We start from the raw sequence: 23,490 nt of genomic DNA on the forward strand, positions 1-23,490 counted from the left end.
TTAACGCTTTAAAGGCTTACCTCTACATGATAAGATATCAGACAACCAGAGCAAGTCTGGCAATGTCAGCAGATTGATTTTAAAGTTTTGGTGGATAAAAAGGAATGCCTGTATACACAGAGAAGTTATTTAATATTGTGTACCATTAAAAAAAAAGCAAACGGGTAAACAATTATTTACAAGTTCTTGTATAAAATTACCAAGAAAAGCTAACACTGATAAAAATTATAGCATGAGTCATACGTCTGCAACATTTGCACTTTACACAATGTGCAAAATTAAACACATTTTGTGCAACACAGCTCTCACACCCCATGTACAGCAGAACGAGTGATTGTGACTGAATAACATGCGTGTTAAAGATGTTAAACAACGTGAAAAAAAGATGTCCTTTGGATATGACAATCAACTGCAGTCCATCTTCTTTTCAGCCATTCGCAACAGTAGCATCTCAGAGTATTTTTCCAGAAGAGCCATTGCCCGGTCATCCCTCAGCTGCCGCCCGGGAGAGTCCTCAAGAGGCTGGGAAGCTTGCTGGGCAGCACAGCATGGCTCCTGGGGGCAGAGGCAGCCCAGCTCCTGCAGCATCCCCGTAAAGGCTTCCTGCAGAATGCTCTTCATCTGCACCTGCTGCTCAGACAGCTCATGGACAGCCTGAAGCTACAAGAACAGGAAAAAAGAAAAGCATGTATACAATATATTAAGGGTAATACTTTTTTTGCTTAGACCAATGGTAATTCTTAGAAGTTTTCTTCAGCACACATGAATCATGTCTTCATGCTACCATAAGAACCACAAGTTGGAAGACAAAGTAAATATGGAATCATCTTTGAAATCAAGTCATTACTTTGTCACATTAGTTTAATACCACAAAGCTGTTTTATTTTTTTTGTCTTTTTTAGCCATTTCTGCTGAGAAAAATCAATGGCAGCAAATAATACTAAAACAGCCATAGCGCTAGCTGACAAAATTCTAAACCAATGTCAGTTAATATAGGCATTGAAATGTTCTATAAAAGCACATACGGAACCATATATGTGCTTTGCTAGTTTCATGAGGAAACAATAACAACTTGGTGACAATTTTTCATGACCATAGCATATTTAATCATTAAGTAAAGAATTATGACACCTCTATCATTAGGCTGTGGTATTTATTACATTGTGTTTCTAAACTATTATGTAGTACCACAAGTCTTCTGTAGCTGTATAACACTCCATTTGCAACAGCTCTATTTAAACTTGTGCCTTGCATTTCTCTTACAACTCTGGGGTGGCAACATGAGAAAAATACATCCGTGATGGTACTCATCATCAAGCGACCGGATCATGGTTTTAAAAACCTCTTTTGTAAGTGTGTTAACCAGGTACCATGTCTTTTGTGAGGTGAAAAGTTAATGCATCAGTTATTTCTCTGTGTCATTTGGAACCTCATCCAGATCTGGCTTTGAACTCATCATACAGAGTTCTTTGTTGCTGATTTAAATACTCAATTAGTCATGTTGCCTCATGTTGGGACAAACAACTGGAAGACACTGTTGACCTGTTTTGGTCATCATCCTTTCTGTAGCCAAAATAATTCCATAAATCTGATGTTGATTTTCTTTTTGCAACAAAACCGCTCAATTTCAGACTGTGGTGAAGGACCATTTGGGGAGGGACTGCTTTAATTGATGATCAACAATGATTTTATGGTTTGCAGTGCACGCAGAAACCATGCCAAAATCACAACTAGCAACAAATTCTGTGTATCCCAGATGGAGGAAACAAATTATTTTGGGAAGAAACAGTGTCACTGGTAGATATGAAAGTGGGTGCACAAATTTGACTTTTGTGTCAAGCAGCAAAAAAGTTGCAGCCTGACATGTTTCATTAATTTGCCTTAAGTGACATTGCACATCATCGCCCCATCATTCATAAGAGTGTTGGCTTTATAAAACATTACCCATGTTGTCTATTATACATCATAGATTATGTCTCCAATAGATAGTTCTGCAAATCCTAATTCTCTGCAAACAAATTTACTATTGTCACTGTTCATCAAAACATTCATCAAAATGTCTTAGAATGGACAATACTCACAGGTTTTTTAAAAAAGCACTTGTTTAAAGGGCTAATCTGCATATTGCAGTCTTCTGCAATATCAGCACCGGAAAGCCATTCTTACATTAATGACATACTGCACATCCCTAATAAATGATAAGAGAAAAAGCAGTAAGATGGTTCAGCAAGTGTGGTGCATGTAGGGGCTGAAGGTACCTTGATGTAAAAGCTGGCTGCTCTTTGCATTGTGTGCTGCAGCTCATTCACAATCTCCTTACACATCTGCATCTCATCTGAAAGAGAACACATGACCCCAAGAGATATAGCTCTGTTCATAAGCTTGAACAGCCTTGGCACGTGATTTTAAAAACAATAATACCTTCTTAGTAGAACATAACCAGAAAAAATCTGAATAAGATATTCACTATATAAAAGTTACACTAATTACTGTGGACATGGCAAAGAAAAAAAAATGTTTTTCTAATAATAAAGGACATCTTAAGGGGGGGCCTGCACTTGCACACTAGGATAACTGTGATGGTCAATACAGTAATCTGTTTTGTCCTTAAAAATCTGCCATGGTATCTTTTTGATGACTCTCTTAAGGAAGCCACAGGTATCAAAATCCAAATTGAAACTCAGTGCTGGATTTTGAAATCAGTCTGTTAATTGTTTACACTGATTAGCCACATAGTCATCATACCTTACTAATTTAACTGGCTAGGTTAAGAGAAGCTGATACATCTGTAGTACCCAGATGAGGTTGGTAATTTTAATAACTGTGATATAAACGTTTACACTAGAAAATCATGTGTATGTGTACTAGGCAATGGAAGCTCAGTGGTTAAGGTACTCAACTAGTAATCAGAAGGTTGCCAATTCAAGCCCCACCACTGGCAATTTGCCACTGTTGGGTGCCTGAGCAAGGTCCTTAACCTTCCATTGCTCAAGTTATATTCAGTCATAATTGTAAGACTTTTCGGATAGAAGCGTATACAATACAATACCAGTGTCTCCAGGAACTGGTCCTTCACTTGTAGGCTCCGGTTTGGATGAACTTGCGGTGTAGGTCTGAGAATTTCTCAAGCTCTTTCTTGGTGTTACCAAGAGGCTGCCTTTCACTTCAGCCATCACTGTCCCAGCTGACAGCCTGCTGGATGACTTGGGGGTCATACCTTCCTCAATTTGTCTGATTCGTATTCGACTCTCCTTTCCTAGTGAGCGCATCTCTGTTGGACTCACCAAGGTCATTTGACAAGGAGGGTTGATGTGCTCTACATGGCTTCTCAGGTACTTGAGGGAAGCATGTGACATGCTGGTGGTGCAAGGTGTGGGCAGGTCCAAGCGAAGTGTTGCCCGAGCACTGTGATTACCCGGGGCAGAAGCTGTCTGAGAAGGTGCTGGTTTTGCAGGCCCTGAAGAAAGTGCCTCTATGGAAAGAGGATGTGGACATGGGATGTTTTTCTTACATTGTACAGTCTCACTAAGGTACTGGTTAGATGATGTAGCTTTCCAGAGTTCCTTAGTTCCATCAGGATGCTCCTGTGTTGGACACACACTGAGATCATCTTCCGCGAAGCTAGTTGTGGTGTAGGTTCCGGCAGGAGGACTCGTGTTACTTTGGCAAGAGGACCTTGCAGAAATCACTGCATTGTCTGTCGTATCTGAAAAATGACAGAACACTGACATTTAAGCTCCAGGTGTTTCTCAGTGGATCATGTCATACATCTTCTGACATCAACCATAAACATACAGAAACCAAGAGGAAAAACTGAAACCCCCTGGAATATGTTAAAGGCCCTGCACAGTCATTTTTCCTCCTTACTGAAAATGTTATATCAGCAGGAAGTATGTGATCATCTTCATACTTCTGCTTCAGTTCAACATTTATTGGGCAGTGTAGTGTGCAAAGAATAACCTTTTTTTCTCCTTTTTTTTTGGTATATGGCACCCTAACTGCTCTTTAGGAATTACATACATAATGAATAGATTACAGTCATTTGAAAATTGGGCTTAGAGCTCTGGATTTGCCAGCCGACTAAAGCTTAAAGCAACAGCTTTCCTGACCTTAAGCTAATGGGAGGCAATATGGATGATGATTAAAAATAAAGCCTTACCAACTTAACGGTCATCGTTTTCATTCGACACTTTATTCAACAATGTAGCACGTAATGAGAATACAACAAAATGTGCAGGATAGTGTTGGCTAATTTTATGTTATTTAACTCAGCTAGGCCCAGTTAGGCCCAGTTAACCAGATGAATATACGATAGATTAGATAGCTACCACTAGCCATCATTAGTTAATAGCTTTAAAAATGATCAATATGTTTAAAAAAAATAAAAAATAAAAAAAAATGCAGATGATACTGCTCTAAATACGCTCTTAAAATATTAATTGTTGTGTCCTCTGATTTAATCAGAGAATTTGATTAGCCTCTATTTAAACAGCATGGATTCTGCTGTTGACTGAGCCCCCCAACATCCTTTCACCTGTTCAGGTTTAGACACGCACTGATGCGATTCGATTTCCAGCTTGATCCATACTGACTAACTAGGTGGTCATGTCTGACACTGAGGCTGTGAATCAATCCAATGGCGTTCACACCCATACCGCAGAATGGTAAAAGGCGACAGAGAAAACCATTTTCAAAACATCATTTTAATCTAAACTTTGAGGGGGGAAAATGGAAGGTAACTGGAATACATAATATTCTTTGAGGAATATTTATTAAAATATTTATTTTATAACTGGGAAGGGCCTTTAAAAGCATGCAGACACAACTGTATTTAATAACCCACGTGAAAACATTTTATTGCCCACCAGTCATTTATTTTTGAGGATATTCATAGAAATCTCTCTCTCATTCTCAGAGATACCCTACACCTATACACAGACACCCACTTACACACACACCTCCATGAACATTTCTACAAGGGACACTGTGGTGAAATTTCACATCAGATAATGAGATGCATTTCTTGATTGCTAAAACGATTATAATTAAATCAGCTCTTAACCAAAATGCCACTATTATTTAACAGCAGTCAAAGGCAGTCATTGTAAATTTAAATTAATAAAGTTGTGTGTAGTTATTTGCTAATGCTACTGCACCATCAAAAAATATCCTTCAAAATCCTAAACCAGGACAATCATATCTGAAACTTACCGTTTTTTAGTTTTTTCTTCTGATCTGTTCTTTTGGCATGTGGAGCATTTGGCATTTGGCAGGTCTTGGAGAGCAGCATGCAATTAACCACAGGAAACCAAGAGCAACAGGTGAAGAAGAGCATTCACCTTTACAATAACATTTCTGATTATCCATTTAAAACATGACCATATGCTAGTATTTTTGGTCAGCCACCTTTTTATAACACTGACTGTTATCAATGCATCTGTATGACACTTTGCCCACAGATTCAAAAGAAATTACAATCAACTTAAACCACTGTTTTCTTAATACGGGGGAAAACTATAAGAAAATGGTATTCTTGACCAGCATGTCACCGCCAACATCGAACAAAAGAATATGGCATAGATTATTTAATTAACTCCTGTAATGTTTGCCAACATAAGAAAACCATGGACATTAAATGGAATGGAGTTTAATAGCTGACATTTGTGGCCTAGGTTCCTACTTGTGTTTATATAGAATACCTCTGGTCTTAAACTGCTGCTGGACTCATCTGGAATAGCAGGCAGGCAAGTCGAAGGCCGAAACGCAGCACCACTTCCAACGCCTGTACCACTGCAGGAGTGAGAAAATTTATTACATCATCTCATGTTACCTTTAATTCTCTGATGATTACAAAATGCTCTTGGCTCTGAATTGAATTGATGAATGAGAAACACCACTGCTTAAAGCCCTACTAAAAATTAATGCCACCTCCAGGCTATTATTTTACGAGTCAACAGAGATTTTCGAAACAACAATAACGTAAGATCATAAAACATGTAATATTAATGTATACAATTCCTTCTGCACGTAAACTTAAGAGTTAACCCAGGAGCAACTGTTAATGTACCTCTATGCTTCATGGCTTCTTTTGATAATTTAGATTTGTAAATGTGTGTGTGTGCGTGCAAACATTTGTGCAATTATCCAAATCAGCCAATCATGTGGCAGCAGCACAAGACTATCCTGCAGCTTCATTCATAAAGCACAAATCATATCAAACTCATTTTGACAACAACTGTAAATGATCAAGAGCTCGGTGTACTTTACTGGTCTCCACAGTCTCCTGATCTGAATTCTGTATAGCACATTTTTCAGGGCAAATGTGCAGATAAAAAAAAAAAAAAAAAAAAACTGCAGCGACTCCATCATGCAGCCATGTGAACATAAACCCAAACCCCCCCCCCAAAAAAAGTCTGTGGAATTCATGCCAGAAATAACTAATGCTGTTCTGAAGGCAAATGGGGTTCTTATCCAGTATTAGTATGGTACAGTGTTCCTAATAAAGAGGCCTGCGAGTATATTTATATATAGACATAAAATATATAATAAGGGTGTATGTGCTTGGTGTGGACTGACCGAATGCGGTTCTGGAAGCGGGAGAGGAAGCGGGTAGAAAGACTCAGTCGAGGGTTGAGGAAGTTGCTCTCATTGGTAGGCTGCTGCAAGCTGTGCAGGTCTGTGTCAAACTTTTCTGAGAGAGTAACAATAAAAAGAGTAATGAAAAGGAGTACAGGGCTTTCTGACATATAGGCTCTAGATGCAGTAGAAGTTATTTCCATGAAGTACTGAAGTATGAAGTATTCTTTACGATAAATTGCCTTATTAATCAGTGTTTACCTCAGTAATAGTTGAGGTAACATTTTGACAGCAGAGCAATTACTCTTGAAAACATCAATGATAAAGCAAAAGACATGTTGAACCATTAGTGGCCACAGCAAGTGTGTCAAAGTGTTGTCGCAGCAGCGTGGCAGGCTCTTCGTTATCCTCTTCCTCTACTCCCGAACTGCCCACGGAGCTGCCCTGACTGAGTGAGTCAGTATCCTCTGAAAGGTATGACATATTTACATAAGTGATTGCATATAGGAGGGTGTATATATAGTTTAATACAGTGCCATCTACAAAAAGCTGCAAAGAAGGCCCCGCTTTACACAGGCCTTTGGTTAAATGTCATTAAGTGGGGTATAATCAGGCAAACTTTAAATAAAGCGGTTTAAATTTATCACAACAAACTCAAAAGCCATTCCATCTGTTGTAGTATCATGTCTAAGAATAAGATATGCAGTTCTTGCAACTCACGGTCATGGGCCTGGTCACTGTGCACCTGGTCACTCTCAGCTGAGCAGGCACTGTCTGGACTCAGTTCCTCTAATTCTGGATCAGTTTCAATGTCCTCACATAGCCCCTTCACATCAAATTCCCTACAGAAATAAATGCAGTTGGTCATTCACTCAGAACAGGTTTGGGGATGGGGTCTATATTAGGTCCAAGATTATATCTAATCTAATCAGTCCTGCACTGAGGCAATTATTCAAATCAAACAAGACCTACCCCTCTGCAGTAGCGGACAGAGTAGCACTGTTGGCTGGGTACAGGATGTAGTCATTGTTCTCTGAGGAGCTAATCAATGGGTTGAAATGATTCTCACTCTCCAGCAACTGCAGCTCTGTCTCTTGAAGCATGGAACTAAATCGTTCGGACATCTAGTGTAAACAAAAACATGGCATCTGTGACAAATGTCTCAAATAGTTTCTCACAACACACACACACACTTTTTCCTCTTACATTGGAAACCCTCTCCACAACCTCTTCTGCATCATCACCCTCTTCACCTAGAAGACTGTCTAGGCTCTGAGGGTGAAAATCCACATCTTGCCCTTCCTTCTCTTCTTCGCACTCATCGTCATCCCCCTCTGCTCTGCTGGGTGTATGAGAGAGGGGGAGCTGTAGGCTCCTGGTCTCCAACACTGAACGAATAGCTAATGGATCTGCATGCACAGCCCAGCGCCCCTGTGGCTGGTACTGGGTGCCTTTAGGTCTGGTAGGATCCACATTGTTAACAGCTCCAGCACCCTACATACGTGACACAAAGTGACCCAGATAAAATACAGGAAAGAGGTAAACCTGGTCAATGTTTCATGCATATAAGTTTATAGGTTTAAGGTCTGGTTCCTAAGTACAAACCAGTCTGCGAGCCCACATGGGTAGGCGGCCATTGGTCTGAGGCATCATGAGGTCCAGGCTCTCTAAAATCAACACACACCTGATTAATCAAAGCACCTCTTACTGATTTCATATAGCACATTTTATATATGCGTGTGTGAAGTCTGCCTAAGAGGAATTAAAAGATAAATAACTGAAAAAAAAAAGATTTATTACAAAACAAAATCATGAGGCTTCTTTGGTGTAAGGTTAAGATTCACAATTAAGTCATACAAATATTTCAGGCCCTTCTTCAGTTGTTTTTTTAATGCATTACACATAAGGCAATTATGTTCCGCAAGTACATGCTCACATAAGAGGAAACGTTAGTAGTGTTAAGTAGACTTGCTCAGAATTTCATGTGTCTGCAAAATCACCTTTTGTTGTATTTGAGAAAATATGTGAATTTTGAAAACTTCTGCTCCTAGGAAGCAAATTCCAGTATATCAAAGTATCCTTACCATCACCTTGGCATTTTCAGGAGATGCCTGGTCTTAAAAGGTCACTATACATTTGATATTCAACAGATGAAGCCTTCAGAACACTGTACATGATCTACTGCATGAATCCAAATATGTCATTTTAGAACTGCTGTAATACATGCTTTGCGTCTATTCAAATATACACTGTCCAAATTGCAGTGCTGGCCTCAGCACAAACTTTACATCCACTCACCTATAGTGGTGTCCACCCTGGCTGGGGTGCTGGGGTCATCTTCGATGTCCTCCTTTGCCTCTGCCATTATGTTTGGATCTCCCTCCTGAGTCTGAGACAACACGCTGCAAGGTACAGCAATGTAAGTCTCTCTTCTAGAGAGCAAGACAAAAATATGAAGTCCCTAATATATTGGCACATTTAAGAAGCAATTTAACATGCATAATTGTACTAATTGATCTGGATCTTTTTTGGTCTCACCTGAGGTCACATTATCCAAATATTTTCCATCATTGACTGAAGATTTTTAACAAAAATAAAAAATAAATGAAAGCTGTCCGTCACTTTGACAGATTACAACACACTGGGTGGTTTACCATAACCAAATAATTAATACACCTGTCCAGCTGGTGTTGCGTGGTGTGTCCATATTAATTAGCTATTGTTTAGTTATGTCTTTGATCCCGCATATATGACCCCGTTGCAAAAGAAAAGTGTGCTACCATAACGTCATGAAATTATGTACCTGTTCACATGTGCTTATTTAGGCACAAGGGCCACCTTGGTGGTCTCCGCTGTCAGTGCAGGGAAAAATAAATAAATCATTCATCTACATTGAGGGTGGTTTATCTGTTCATTTCATCCTGTCCTTATAAATGCATAAGGTTATGTATATTCATTATTATCTATAAGCTTATGCATATTCATCATTACAAAAAGGAAACTAAAGTATGAAAATTAAATGTCTTATTTAAAAAAAAAAAAATTTTAAATGGTGGGTTATAATAGATTGGCAGAATTTGTACAGGCCAGTCTGTCAAAATGTCGGACAAATAGTCTAATGCAAACTCTGCTCCTCATTGCAAAGCAGAAGGAAACCAACAAGTTGTCCCTTTGGTGGTTATTTTCTAAAAACAAATCATTTATACTAAATTAATCTGGTGAACCAGTCCAAAAGGCTGTAAACAAATGAAGAATAGTAAAAGGACCTAAATAGAATATTGCAGGAACACCCTTTTAGGCTCCAGAAGATCTCATTTCATGCCAACATCTATTAAATCCACACATCCACAATCTGAGACAAGTTGGCCACAGACCTCTTTAGCCAGCACTGAAAACATTTTTTTTTTTTTTTTTAATGTAGGAATAAAAGTAAGTCCAAAGCTGACCATTCCAACTTTCTAAAATTGTAGAGAGAAGAAATCATAGAAAGTGCAAAGGTAAGCTTGACAAAGCCCGGGCTGAGTGACACGTTAATTAGTGAGGTTTTAGTAATTTGTGATAATTTCAGAAGTAATCTAGACACTACTGAGTCAAGTATGCACGTGATCTGTTTAAATACAAGACAAAATTCTAATAACAGGTTCTAACAAGATTATATCATCATATCTGAATACCTATACTCATTTCTTACCGCTGATTCTTTGAATTTTAAAAGTGCCATAATGCTTCAACAGGTAACAATTTAGAGAATGCCTGCAATAGCAGATGGTACAGTAGTTGTACCTCGTGGCTTGCTGCTTGGAAGCAAGTCTGGTCATGTTCCCAAGACCTGCTTTCCTTTTTCTCTCTGCCAATCTCTTCCTCATGGAGTTGGTCATCTGAGAACACAGACGCCACACAAACACACAGCTAAAACACCCACATACACACATCAGCACCCACACAAACACACAAGTTAGAACCACACAAGTTAGAACCACACATACAAATTCCACATTGCTTAATTGTTACATTCAAAATATTAAATTTCACATGCACTAAATGGATAAAATGAATCTTAGATTAAAGGCATTTCACTTGAAATATAGCTCATAAAATAATTAATTATTTATATGGTAGGGCTGGTCTTGTCCAACACAACTGGAAATTTTAAAACATTTAATTTGCAGCTTGTCTGGCAAAATGCTCAACTTAAACGTTCCATGTGACTAATCATAATGTGTGTCCAAATTTTGGAGATAAACTGAAAAAAGGCCTTAATGACCAAGCTGATTTGGCCATGGCAGATAAAGGCAGGATATTTGACTGAGATTTGGCAATTACAAAATGCTGATGTGCAAATGGTTTAAGTGAAGTGGAACAGAAAGAGAAAAGTGTGATGATTAAGAGCCACAACATTACAGACAACCTGAAAACATACCACAATGCAGAGGCAGTTGTCAAAAGTAGGAATAAGCAAAGAAAGAAAGATTTATTCAAGATACAGTCAATATAGTGCAACATGCATGTTCATTTCTGAGGCATTTGAAGCGGGGACTGTTTAAATCGTCATTTACAAGTGGAGGGAGAGAGTGGGCAAGTGAAGGAGGGAAAGACTGATGATCACATATACCTGTCCCCACACACAGTGATCAAGTGTCTGCAGTCTGGACTGAACTTCATACCAGTCACAATTTCTAAAAGGGGGGGACAAAAGGAAGACAATTTTTAAAAAATAAATGATTTTAAAAATTTTAAAAACATTCTGGAAACTTCTGGTCAAAAATAAGTTAAGGTGCATGAAGCAAAAACAAGAAAAAGTTACCAGAGTGCCCAAATAATACTGCCACACACTCCCCAGACTCATAATCAAAAATACAGATGTTCTTGTCTGAGCAGCTAGTGGCCAAGAACATTCCGGAAGGATCCAGCAGAACCTGGGAATAGGGGAAATTATCGAAAAGAATGAACAAATGTATGAAGGTGTGAATGTATAAATGAGTAAGTATTCTGCCAATTCAGGAATTTCTATTAGACAAACTTATTTCCAAAGATTCTAAGCAAGTGATTGTCTCAGCAATTTAATGTATGGATGTAACAGACATTTTTACATGCAAGTTTTTATTCTACAATTTTTCTGCATTTTATTTTCAATGTGTGGTCGATGTATTATTAGATCACTTGGCATAACAATAACCAAGACAAGATCTTAGGTTAAGTAGTGCCAAAACAGGCTTAAAACAACAAAAAACATTTAGACTGATTGGACTGCTCAGAGAATGACTAACAATATGATTACATCGGAAATCAGGACATACACTGATTAATGAGCAGTGTTATTCACACACAACTCCTCCCCAAAAAAGACACACCTTGAGCAACGTGCCATCATCAGTCACAGATCCCTTAAAGCATTTTTCCATCTTGCCACTCTTCACATTGTACACTCTAAGAAACAGACAGATCACTAGAAATAAATAAAATGTATCCTTTTTATCCCCTCTCTGTATGTCCATCATACAAATATTACCTGATGTTCCGGTCTTGGCAAGCGATGACAGTGTGTGTGCGTGTGGCGTCCAGGTCCATGTCATATAATGTGCTTTTTTCCACCACATGATGCGACCGTGAGAAAGTTAGGCCATCAGAGGACTGCAATCACACAGCCAACGTGCCCATTTATAGACCCGCAAAATCAGAAAGAAGCAAGATAACAAGTTGCATGGCAATTGTGACAAGGCCCGCATCAAGATAACAAGCTTGGCACACTAACCTGTTCGGCCGAACGGAAGTAGATACTCTTGTCAGCACCACAGCTCACCATGCACACTTTTGGACCCACAACTACAAGAGAACAAACAAACATTCTTAATATAGCACCCTAGTAGTAGCAATTCAGAATGAATGCTGTTACACTTATAAAGTGCCTTTCTCAAAACTCAAGGACGCTCTACAAACCAACACACGGCATTTACATCCAGTCAACATACCGGTGTTGACTAATCACTAAGCAAATGTAGAACAGAGCAAAAACATTTTTCTCAAACCCACCAGTAAACTGCATGGCAGTGACAGATGCTGAGTGATCATAAACAGTCTGTGTGAGGCTGTAGTTATTCTCCATGTTGAAAATGTGAATGAGTCGATCACGACTGGCTGAGGCGAGCAGACACAGATCTGAAAGAAAAGATTAATGTGCTTTGTGAATAAAAAAATATACAGAAATAAACAGTAACAGGAGATTTGGTTACACAAAAAAACTCATTTGCATCACAAAACGTTCTAATAGTCTGTAAAGTCAGGTTTGGTCGCATCTTCACTGAATATGAAAAATACCTTTTAAACACAAATGGATATAATGTAGTTCTAGGTTTCTTATGTCTTGGCTGGAACATGCAAAAAAAGTACCCTTAATTACAACAAAAAGATAGCATAACCATCCACATTCAAAAGCAACCAAAATGGTTTTACATGTTAATTTTCACTTTTAATGTAGTGTTTTGTTTAGTTTTTTTACTTGAATGCTCTCAAGTGCAAAACATCCAAATCTCTGTTCCTCAGGCAGTCAATATCACAACTTTGGAGAGGTGAGTCAAGAACTCCAAGATGTCTTCAAAACTGATAAACCTCTGATTTATAAAACCAACAAGCTTTATTGTGAAATATATTTCTTTGAACTATACACAAGACTCCCTTACTAGTCTCAATGGGAGAGAAGGCTAGACATAGGACCTCAGAGTCATGCGCCTCTATCTTCAGCAGCTCATCCATGAACTGAAGTCCAAATATCCTAAGCAATGAGATGAAAAAAGTGAAACTCATTAAACTAGCTATACCAGCTTTCAAAGTCTGAGTCCACGTAATTAAAATCTGTAAAAACCATACCAAACCAACTGTAAAAAAAAAAAAAAAAAAAAAAAAAAAAAAAAAAAAAAAAAAAAAAACATTACAAACTACAATTATTACAAATTTCATGACTGCAATTACCAGATTGTGAGGACAAACATGCTCAGATATTCAATTTAGCCTGAACTGTTACCCAAATAGCACAAATTTAATTTTAGCTCAGAATAATGGATTAAGTACACTGAAATTACATTCCTGCATTAGGATTAAATCACAGTGGAAACATTACTTGGAAGTGGCAGAGAAGGAGCTTGGGTGTGTGTGTCGTACCGCAAGTTCCCACTGCGATCTCCAGCAGCCAGGTGCTGGCCATCTGGACTAATTCCCAGGACTCGGATACCAAATTTGCCATCTTGGCTGCCCTCTCCTCTCTCTGGAACGGCCTTGAGGTGGCGAGTGTCCTCATCCACATACACAATCCTCATCAATTCCTTTACACACACACACACACACACACACACAAAAAGACAAAGATCGAACTTCATCATCTGTGCAACTTGTTAGGGAATGGACTGTTGTCCCATGATGCATTTACCTGACTGTAGACGTTGTGGTGATGGTCAGCACCTTGGCAGTGCCTGTGCTGGGAATCAGTGCTCCAAAGGCGAATGGTGTTGTCCGATGAACAAGTAAGAAAAGAGCCAGGCAGCAAAGCTGCAGCTGAATCTTCCAACTCTGGGTAGGTCTTACAGTGTGAAATATTTGTCAGATATTTAGATTCTTTTGACAAAGGTGCATTACAACAATCTTCATTTCATTCTTAGTAAATATTTCAAAAATAAGAAAAGGGAGAAACCTCAACACTCCAGACACAGGAGCTGTGGTAGAGGGCAGAAAAGACCCGCCCTACATTCTTTACATCACGCACATCCCACACATACACGCTGTGGTCGTTATATACACAGGTTAAGTGGCCAGTCACAGGGTCATATGTAAGGGCAAGGGTATCTGGATACTGAGCTTCTGGATGTGCTTGGGTCAGGTGCCTATACAAGAGAAATGAGAACAGATCTGTGATTGGGGAATAAAACTTGACTTATTGTGTTCATAAGAAGCATCATTCACACTTTCTTAAATTTATCTAGTAAATTCCTAACTATGTGATGCTGACTCTAGTCTAGTGTAGTGGTCCCAGTGAGCATCAAAAAATGATAAGTGGTAGTGTAATACTAATGCATCAACAGCTAGGGCAACTATACCAATGAATAACATGAATTGTAACAGTTGGGTTTTGAACCATTTATAAAAATGAAAGCATTTCATTTTATAGATTTTTTTTTTTTTTTTTTTTTTTATCCATGGGCTAAACTGCAACTGCATTTAATACTTTACAAATGTACCTCTGTACAGAACTGAACAGAAAAATACCAGCTAAATCAACAGGGAAATGTAAAAATACAATTTATACCAATTTGCTTAAACATTTATGTTAATATACACTTTATTTCAAAGTTATGCAACTGCAGAAGCCATTCCAGATTGTACAAGATAAAAACATGTAGAAGCAGCTATTAGGCAATTAATGTGACAAAGTTCTTACTCAGCCTGTATTCCCTGGGAGACATCCACTCCCAGACAGTGGGGTCTGTGCAGAGTGGTGATGTAGTGCAAGTTTTGGGGGCTAAACACCCGCACTGTGCCATCAGCACAGCCACAGAAAACAAATGCATCACTCACTGACAAACATCTCGCCGAGCACGTCTGCAATATACACATTACAACATCAACATGGGTATAAACATTTTACAAGCAGAATCTTTCCACAGACTGTCATTTTTTTACTTTTTTTATTGAGAGTTGGGGAGCCTACAACTAACACACACTAGGGCTGCATAACAATCCTAATAGTAGTAATAAGCTGCAAAGTGATCTCTAACGGACTGCAAATGCAAATAAGCATGCCAGCTTATCACAGTTGTCATCGTGTGTTGTCACAATGACCAAACACTAATGTTCCTGAATTTGTGTTTAGTGACAGCAATTCAAAATCATAATGTAATTGATAAATCTCCATATAAACATTCAGCATGCATACCATATTTTGAACCATGTCACTGGTGTTGACATATATAGAAATAATCAGGACATATTGTGCAGCCCTAGTGCAGCCCTGCACAACATCTGAAAACAAAAGTATCCCAAAATATCAAACATCTAAATTTAACACGTTTCTTAATATTTTTAAAAAAATCACACCACCATAGATTGTTTCATGTTATGCATATTGGGCCAATGTAAATGTTTTGGATAAATTAATATTCACTGAAATCAATACACTAACTGACAATGCATTTCATTTTCAAAGTCAAAATAATACACCAAAATTAGCTATCAAGACTGCATTTACCTATAACTGACATCCAAACTAATGGGTTATGTTGCTAATGTTTTCTGAGACCACCACATAGTTCAAGATGGCTGTTCTCTATATGGGCAAATGTTACTTACTTTAAGGTCCACCCACAAATCCAGCTGCCTGTTGCTGTTGAACTGGCACAGCAGGCCTGCATGAGTAATACAGTAGGTGCTGCTTGCCATGGTTCCACACCCACATGCCAAATCACAGAATTCACTGTTTTGATGTTCTCCTAACAACCCCGATCGGCCAATAAGGGGTACCGTACTGTTCACCTGAAAGAGCAAACCTGTCAACTATAAAGCTTCTGTTTCATGAAACACAAAATGCAGTCTTTTTCAGCAGCTACTATCCATTTATAAGCTTAATGGAAATGAACCACAGAATATCGTGAAATCTTACATGCACTCATGTAACATGTTATGTAACAAATTAAATATAAATTTGTGTACATGACAAAAGCTTGAAATAAAAAGAAACTATTGGTGGCTTATCTGAATGAAATTATAATAAATGATCGAGCATGCAAGTCAACATGTACATGTTCAGAGTTTAAGATTGCAACTCAATGTCTATAAAGTACTATTATAACAGGAAAAAATGTATTCTAATTAGTTAAAAGGTCAGCAATCAGTGGTTTATGCAATATTGCTCCAAAATGTTAGCCTGGATACACTGAAATCTTGTTTAAGGGTGATATACATTAGGCCTTTGGAGAACTCTTTCAGACTAGCTCTTATATAAGCAGACAAAATTTAGTTGGAAATGTAGTGATCACCAGAATTTCTTTGTACGAGTACTAGGTTTGTGCTATTTAGATTTTGCCATTAAAAATATTCATTATTAATGATTTATTCATTCAGAACAAAAGATTAAAAGAAGAAACTGACAGACAAAAAAATAAAACCTAATGCCATGGAGTGGCACTGTTGGTATGTTTCTTAAGATCAATACAATCTTGAACGAGTTCATTATTATTATTATTATTATTAATATTATTATTATTCAGTTATACCCAATACACGTTTTAAAACAAAACATTGAAAAGGACTCAAAGTACAATATTACAATATCAGAATTAAAATAAACTTGTATAATATTAACAGCCTAACAGCCACAGTAAATAGAAAAAAATGGCATTATACTCAACATACAAACTAAATACACAAAAACTTATTCACAACTGCAAATGCAGTGAATTTTCCTACAGCCTTTTTAGCATTTCCACCATTTCTCTGACATTTCTCTGGATTTTCCTGAGAATTGTGTGTCAAGTTCTTTCCGCCATTCACTTCACACAAGCAAGGTCACAAGGTTGCAGCGCATTTTTGAAAAGTTATATTATTTTAACCAACTTTGTAAAAATGACAACACAAATTTAATATTAACATGGAAAATTAAAAGGAAATTCCATGCATTTATCATTTACAAAGAACAAGCCTGCCCAAATAAGAATGCAATGTAATCAGAGTCAACATCAAGAGATGCATTATCTTACACTGCCATGGTAAGAACTAGCAAATTATCATATCACAGAAGGCTAATGGGTATAGAAATGCTGGGGTTAAATTGTGCGTTATGAAAACTTTAGATGTGCACATAATAAGCTAGTATGATAACATGATTAAATTAGCAACACAATGGGAACTGTGAGCACGTTAACTGTTTCACACACACACACACACACACACACACACACACACACAACAAACCTTCTTTAACAATTGTAGACATTCAGAAAGGATGTGAGCCAAGACAAGAGATTAGAAGCAAGGTTTGTGCTGTTGTACAATTACTGAGCAATAAAAGCAATGAATTAAAGTGTAGGTCTGTAGTTCTGATCTTATCTCTTACCCTTCTCTCCTTCGAGGCATCCAAGTACCAAAACTTGACATGTCTGTTTCCTGCTGTGACAAAGTAACTACTGTCCTCGGAGAAGGAGACAGCCAGGACTCGACTAGACACTTTGTTGGATGCAATAACAGTGCCTCTCTGAAATGAAGAGAAGTAGTTATATAAATCAGAAGACTGCGTTTACTGCTTAGCCCACAAAGTGTATATTGGCAAGAGATAACCAGTTCTGAAATGCTCTCTAAAATCACCTTCCAGTCCCAGACACTGACAGTCCTATCATGCTGGTATCCAACAGACACAATGTAGCTGCTGTTGTTTGAAAACGCGACGCAGGCCACTCCATACTTGTGACACTGGACCTCTGCCACCTGAGTCCGCTCTGCCACATCCCATACTCTCACACAGGGCTTGTGCCCACTCTAGCCAGAAATAGGGATACAGGTTACATTTCAGACAGCCAAGACAGAAATACTTTAAAAAGACCATCTTAGAAGCAAAGTATATGAAGACCTGCTTAATAATAGTTAAAAAAAGTTAAAATTATTGTATTATAAAATGTAAAGGACAGTTAACAACTTAATGAAGCATTTGATGATTTATAGAACTGAGAAACTGGGACAGACATCCTATTGTCATGACAACCCAAACAGCTTGAATATGCCACATACAGAATTATAAATACCACAAACCACTGTCATCTCACTCACTCGTACAGTCACTTACTGCACAGACATTTTTCTTTCATAGACACCAGGTAAAATTGTTAGTGCAGTACTGAAATATAACAGATCTTTAAAATGTGTTTAAGTGCATAGTACTGAAAGAATTAAGGAGAAATCATACAAAAATGTTTTTTTACATTTCTGAAACATTTCCAGTCACTTACCTCACCGGTGACCAAATATTTTCCATTCTGGGAGAACGCCAAGGCACTGAAAGTTTTCCTAAGTAATAAAACAAAGATAAGACTTAGTGAATTTGCTTCACTTACTCTTTTGAAAACAATAAAAACATTAAAACAGAAGTGGGCTTTAGAGCAATAATGCTTATTTAACTTAATTACAAGGTCATGTACCTTGATGTATTAAAGATGTGACTTTGCTTGTTTTTCTTTGGATTGAGGAGCACAACAACACACCTGCAACAGTTAGCAAGAATAAATCACATTAAATACAATAACCCAATATTGGAGTGGGAAAAAAAAGATTTATATTTATATATATATATATACACACACACACACACACATGAGAGTGATCCTACCCTGCAGGGTATGCAACAAATTCTGTGTTGGGGTCACAGGCCAAACCACTGCTGCTGGAGGTGGTAATACCAAATACCTTCTCCAGAACAACCTGCAAGGACATAATAAGGCTTCAGCAAAGCAGGGTTAGGAAGAGCAACTCTGAGTAAGTTTCTTATTTCAGAAAATATTTCTTAGAGATAGCTAGCATTGCTACCTACCTACATAGAGTTTAGCCAGCTAGGCATTTCTCTAAGCATATCATTTTGCTAACTACCATTTTATTTAACTAATTTTCTATTACTTTTTGGTTAATCACATTAATAAAAGTAATTTAGAATAATTAGCTTATTTGAGTACTGAAAGTACTGAATTTCCTTAGTGTTTCTTGCATTTCACTGCTAGTTGTACCGGGTATGACTATGTATTAATAGACTTTGTGAAATAAACACGACCTAATCAAATCAATCACTATGAGTTACTTTTTGTATGTTTGAAACAGCTTCCTCGTGTTCGTAAAATCATAAAGCTTATAACGCTGTGTGGCGTTTATGACAATCAAATAACAGGCTATGATTTCAGATGCGAGTCAACAAACAGGCGCGTACTAGCTTGGGAAACACCCTAGCTGGCACTGGCAACAAAACGCATTTCACTAGGGTCCAATGGTGGTAAGACCAATAACCTGCCGATAAACGAAGAGCAATCACCAACAGACCGTTGACTCCGTAGAAAGCAGACCAACTTCCTCCGCCCCAAACTTTTGCTACGTAACCTAGATAGCGTTAGGTTAGCTAGACAACATATTGACTGAATAAATCAATACACAAGCACATACCCGGCTGTGAATGTCCTTCTTGTTGCTTTGTCGACTCTGTCGTCGCACATTGGCCGACACAGAAACATTAGCGTTACTGCTTTTTGTTTTCTTGACACGAGAGGTTAAAAAACTTGGATTTAGCCCTGGTCCAAGAGCAGTTCCTTCCGCCATGGCTTGTGCATGTAAAAACAAACCAACCGTTATGTAGCTAGGTTAGGTAACCTAAGTCTTTCTATCCAAGTTATTCTACTTCAAAACCTCTCTTAAAAGTCCTCGATGAAAATTTCTAAACTGAAAGAAAACCAGCTGCAAGCTAAAAAAAAAATGAAAAAAAGTTAAAATTAACAGAAATGTCTTTCGGCGACTTAATAAGAGTATTTGATTAGGTTAACTATCTAGCTAGCTTAGTTATTGTAAATCAGACTAACGTTAAATAAGTTAACCTAGCTAGAAGAGTGCTTAGAAAACAATTAACCGCTGGCTAAATAATCAAGCTGCTCACGAGATTGCGTTATATGTCAATTGCCATAATTTTAACCAACTCGACTGAACTAAAAAACGTAAGACGTCTTCATTTCATGTCACTTTCAATTATTAACAGACGTAAGGAGAAAAAACAGAAAAGCAAGTCGGTGCAAGGATATTCGATATGGCGGCATGCAGTTTCAAACAGACGGCCGTTTCCAATTCAACAAATAAGAACCCTTCGCTCATTTCTCCCTTCATGACGGTTAATATGACGCGAGGTATAGGTGTATTTGCATACGCCAACGTATAACGGTATTTTTACACGTCTAGGATGCATGAATTGGAATCAAAATGTATACATTTTCTAATTTATAATTAACAATATTTCTAAAGTGAAACGCGTTATCCTGTAGTCGAAGTTGTTTCATGCAAAAATGACAACCTTCCAACCCTATAATATGGACTCTCCCAAGTAGAAGTGGCTAGGGGAAGTGAACGATGGTTAGCCGCAATGTTAGCGTTGTTGCTGCTCTTCTTCGCCTTTACCAACTAAATTAAAAAACCGTTTCGCCCCCTACTGAGCTGTAAAAGTGGAAACATGACGGGGCATCAGAATTTACTTTAAATTGTCCATAAATATTCCATTAAACCGACATTTTCTTTTTTTTTCGCCATAATTTGTCATTTTTCAACGGAATCTTTATTTTTAAAAAGCAAGAAAATTATTGGTAAATTACATGAATGACTCGACTTTCCTGGCCTAGTGAAACGATAGGAACCTAATAATGACATTAACTTAAAAGCTCAACTGTCAAATTTAATAAAAACTCGACTTATTGCCATATTTCTCTCTCTCTCTCTCTCTCTCCCCTCCTCTGTCTGTCTTTTTTTTAAGCAAATTCCTTATTAAAAACATGTATATATCAAGTTAGGCACCCTTAAAATGATCAATTTAAAAAACAGGACAATTTAGTGGCATTAAATTATATAATGAGACATGAGATTTAGCCAGTCTTGGTCAAATACATTAGGTTCCCACTTATTTCCTTATCCCTAAAGTAATGTTTTAAGTGAAAACATGTAAAAACAGTTAAAATGTAAACAATGGTTGCAATAAAGTTGGAGCAAAATACCATAAGCGTGGATTGCACTATACATTAGGCAATGGAAGACCATTTCACAGTTTTCTACATTGTGATGTGTGTCTTTTAGTTTATTCTGGTCTGTTGCTATGCAATAAATATATTTATTGTAACCATATAAGTGAAATAGTGTTCCAAAAACAGACAATAAAAATGTGAAAAATAAAAGAGGCATTTGATTCTTTTAAGGAAACATATTTTTGATATATGTAAATGTACATATACATGGAATGTGATGTAATTGACTGGAATAATTGTCATCTTTCTAAAGAGATGTCCTTTTTGATTTCATGGGTGGGTAATGGAACAACAGGATGGGGGGGGGGGGGGGTGTCCTTCTGTCACTGAATGCAAAATCACTATGGAGAAATCTACCAACACCTCAGCATATGAATGGACATATGAGTATTACTATGATTATATGGATCCAGTGACTGTGGATGCGAGTAAACTAAGATACAATAGATGTGAGTTCTTCTTTGCCTGTAAAAGATAAATCCATAACCTTTTTTTATGTACAAGTCTAGACATATTGATATGTCAACCTATTTTCTGGTTTACTTTAGATTCAATCGTTATAATATTCTGGATCACTATGGCTGCATTTATTGGACTATTCGCCTTGATTTTGTCAAGTATTTCACGAACTGGGACTATCCCAAGGTAAGTAATGACATAGTATGCTGTCACAACAACATGAAAATAGCCTAACGGAATATAAGAGGATCATATGTAATATATAACAAAAGTATGAAAGTCATTTGAAGTACTTGTCACCATTGTTTTATAGTTTGGGATAAAAAGACACTGCTTGTGTTCAAATCCTGCCATTTTAGGTGTTATAACTACTGGGACAAATGAATTTATGAAAAATGACATGCTCAATGATTACATTTCCCTGTTACATTTTGCTAGATCTAGATACAAATGTGGTTTAAATGGAACTTAAATATAATTACTAATTTTGTGAACTCTACAAATAAAAATTTTTAGAACACATTTTCTGTTTCACAGGCGTGACAGTATCAGGAAGAAGTCATGCTTGTCATGGATAAGTAAAGAAAGATACACTCAGTCATCTCAATCCTTGGAGTGATGCATGTCACAGAAAAAAAAAAAAGCCAGTCTCAGCCCTTGACTGTAATAGCTTAGTGCAGATATATATTTGCATATTCCTGTATATTTCTATTGTTTTCATGCACTACTGACATTATACGTATATAAAATTATAATCATCTTCCTGAACAGAATGTTTAAATTTATGTTGCTTGTTTGACTTTTAAAATCTCAAAAACCTTCACTTTTAATGTTGTTACTTTACACAAAGATTTAGTGCTACTTGTTAGGAAATATATGCATCTTAATATTTTTCTGGGTTGTGCATTGTACGTATTAACTGCTTACTTTGACGACACTACAACAGGTTGTCATAGGAAATAAACTAAACAGTGCTCTGACTTGACTTAACTTACCTTGTTAAATAACAGCAATCATGTTAGAATGCAAAAAAAGAGTTGAAACGGCTCATTCTCAGACTAAAGTAAGTTCTATGGTATTACATTATTCATTCAGTGTTTACCATAATAGTTTGTTATTAATACAGCCATCTGTGTTTCCTTAATGCCTAACTTTCTTAGTAACATCATACAATATAAAGCTAAATCATAATTACTAAGTGTGGGATTGGCATGTGGCTTGCTAACTAAAAAATGGGTTTTTATATTTTTTAAACAAGACAACTTTGTGCATCCATGTCGAATGGTGAGAGGCAAACTACAGAAGAGCAGGCCAGTGGGGTTGCTCTCCTGTTTACACAGCTCCTAAGACTATCTATACCTCACTTCTCCACTTCCAACACATTCAGCACGCACTTCATTTTGTGGTAAGTGGGGGAGGGAGAGAGAGTGGGAAAGAATGACAGAAAATAAATTTCAGACCTCAAGGTTGGAGTTGCTAACCTTGCCCTGTAAAGATAAGCATTGCAAGAAGCATAATAAAAACTTAGAATTATTTTCTTTCTCTACACAATCAAGAATTTGGTTTTGTTAGATGAGATTTATATGGTTTAGATGTGAAGAAAATATCCATAACAAGGCAATATACAGAAATCGATCATGCTGCATTCCCTTATATATAAAGGTCCATG

The 23,490-nt window shown here is 37.4% G+C and overlaps 2 protein-coding genes across 3 annotated transcripts; one reads left to right on the forward strand and one right to left on the reverse strand.

Annotated features, from left to right (window-relative positions):
• Nucleotides 1-111: 111 nt before the first annotated feature.
• Nucleotides 112-20,405, reverse strand: wdr62 (WD repeat domain 62). Of its 2 annotated transcripts, none has more exons than XM_027005776.2 (31): nucleotides 19,753-20,405; nucleotides 18,935-19,026; nucleotides 18,747-18,809; nucleotides 18,558-18,615; nucleotides 17,920-18,090; nucleotides 17,672-17,809; nucleotides 15,910-16,092; nucleotides 15,002-15,162; nucleotides 14,258-14,447; nucleotides 13,997-14,146; nucleotides 13,732-13,892; nucleotides 13,254-13,345; nucleotides 12,607-12,732; nucleotides 12,329-12,399; nucleotides 12,086-12,207; nucleotides 11,928-12,003; nucleotides 11,381-11,492; nucleotides 11,189-11,252; nucleotides 10,360-10,485; nucleotides 8,875-8,978; nucleotides 8,182-8,243; nucleotides 7,783-8,070; nucleotides 7,549-7,700; nucleotides 7,297-7,418; nucleotides 6,921-7,043; nucleotides 6,577-6,691; nucleotides 5,700-5,790; nucleotides 5,212-5,275; nucleotides 3,050-3,706; nucleotides 2,259-2,335; nucleotides 112-660 (listed from the first exon to the last, which is right to left on the reverse strand). In XM_027005776.2, the coding sequence occupies exons 1-31, from the start codon at nucleotides 19,903-19,905 to the stop codon at nucleotides 406-408; spliced, it is 4,419 nt and encodes a 1,472-aa protein (XP_026861577.2). In that variant the 5' UTR covers nucleotides 19,906-20,405; the 3' UTR covers nucleotides 112-405. The 2 variants fall into 2 exon arrangements, with proteins under 2 accessions (XP_026861577.2, XP_026861576.2); XM_027005775.2 differs by having other exon boundaries at nucleotides 8,875-9,008.
• Nucleotides 20,406-21,679: 1,274 nt separating this feature from the next.
• On the forward strand, nucleotides 21,680-23,031 carry LOC113574677 (melanocortin-2 receptor accessory protein). Its single transcript, XM_027005777.2, has 3 exons — nucleotides 21,680-21,811; nucleotides 21,911-22,007; nucleotides 22,359-23,031. Exons 1-3 carry the CDS (start codon nucleotides 21,706-21,708, stop codon nucleotides 22,438-22,440), a joined length of 285 nt encoding a protein of 94 aa, XP_026861578.1. The 5' UTR covers nucleotides 21,680-21,705; the 3' UTR covers nucleotides 22,441-23,031.
• Nucleotides 23,032-23,490: the final 459 nt, after the last annotated feature.

Source organism: Electrophorus electricus, chromosome 15, assembly GCF_013358815.1.
Source record: "Electrophorus electricus isolate fEleEle1 chromosome 15, fEleEle1.pri, whole genome shotgun sequence".
NCBI lineage: Eukaryota > Metazoa > Chordata > Actinopteri > Gymnotiformes > Gymnotidae > Electrophorus > Electrophorus electricus.

Bases quoted from the DNA above. Each gene is read 5' to 3' on its own strand.
- LOC113574677 (XM_027005777.2), top strand. From the start codon at position 21,706: ATGGAGAAATCTACCAACACCTCAGCATATGAATGGACATATGAGTAT. The intron at 21,812-21,910 runs GTGAGTTCTTCT...GGTTTACTTTAG, and splicing joins TAAACTAAGATACAATAGAT to ATTCAATCGTTATAATATTC. The intron at 22,008-22,358 runs GTAAGTAATGAC...TCTGTTTCACAG, and splicing joins CGAACTGGGACTATCCCAAG to GCGTGACAGTATCAGGAAGA.
- wdr62 (XM_027005775.2), bottom strand. From the start codon at position 19,905: ATGGCGGAAGGAACTGCTCTTGGACCAGGGCTAAATCCAAGTTTTTTA. The intron at 13,893-13,996 runs GTAAATGCATCA...GTGTGTGTAAAG, and splicing joins ACCACAACGTCTACAGTCAG to GAATTGATGAGGATTGTGTA. The intron at 13,346-13,731 runs GTACGACACACA...CTCATTGCTTAG, and splicing joins GATCGCAGTGGGAACTTGCG to GATATTTGGACTTCAGTTCA.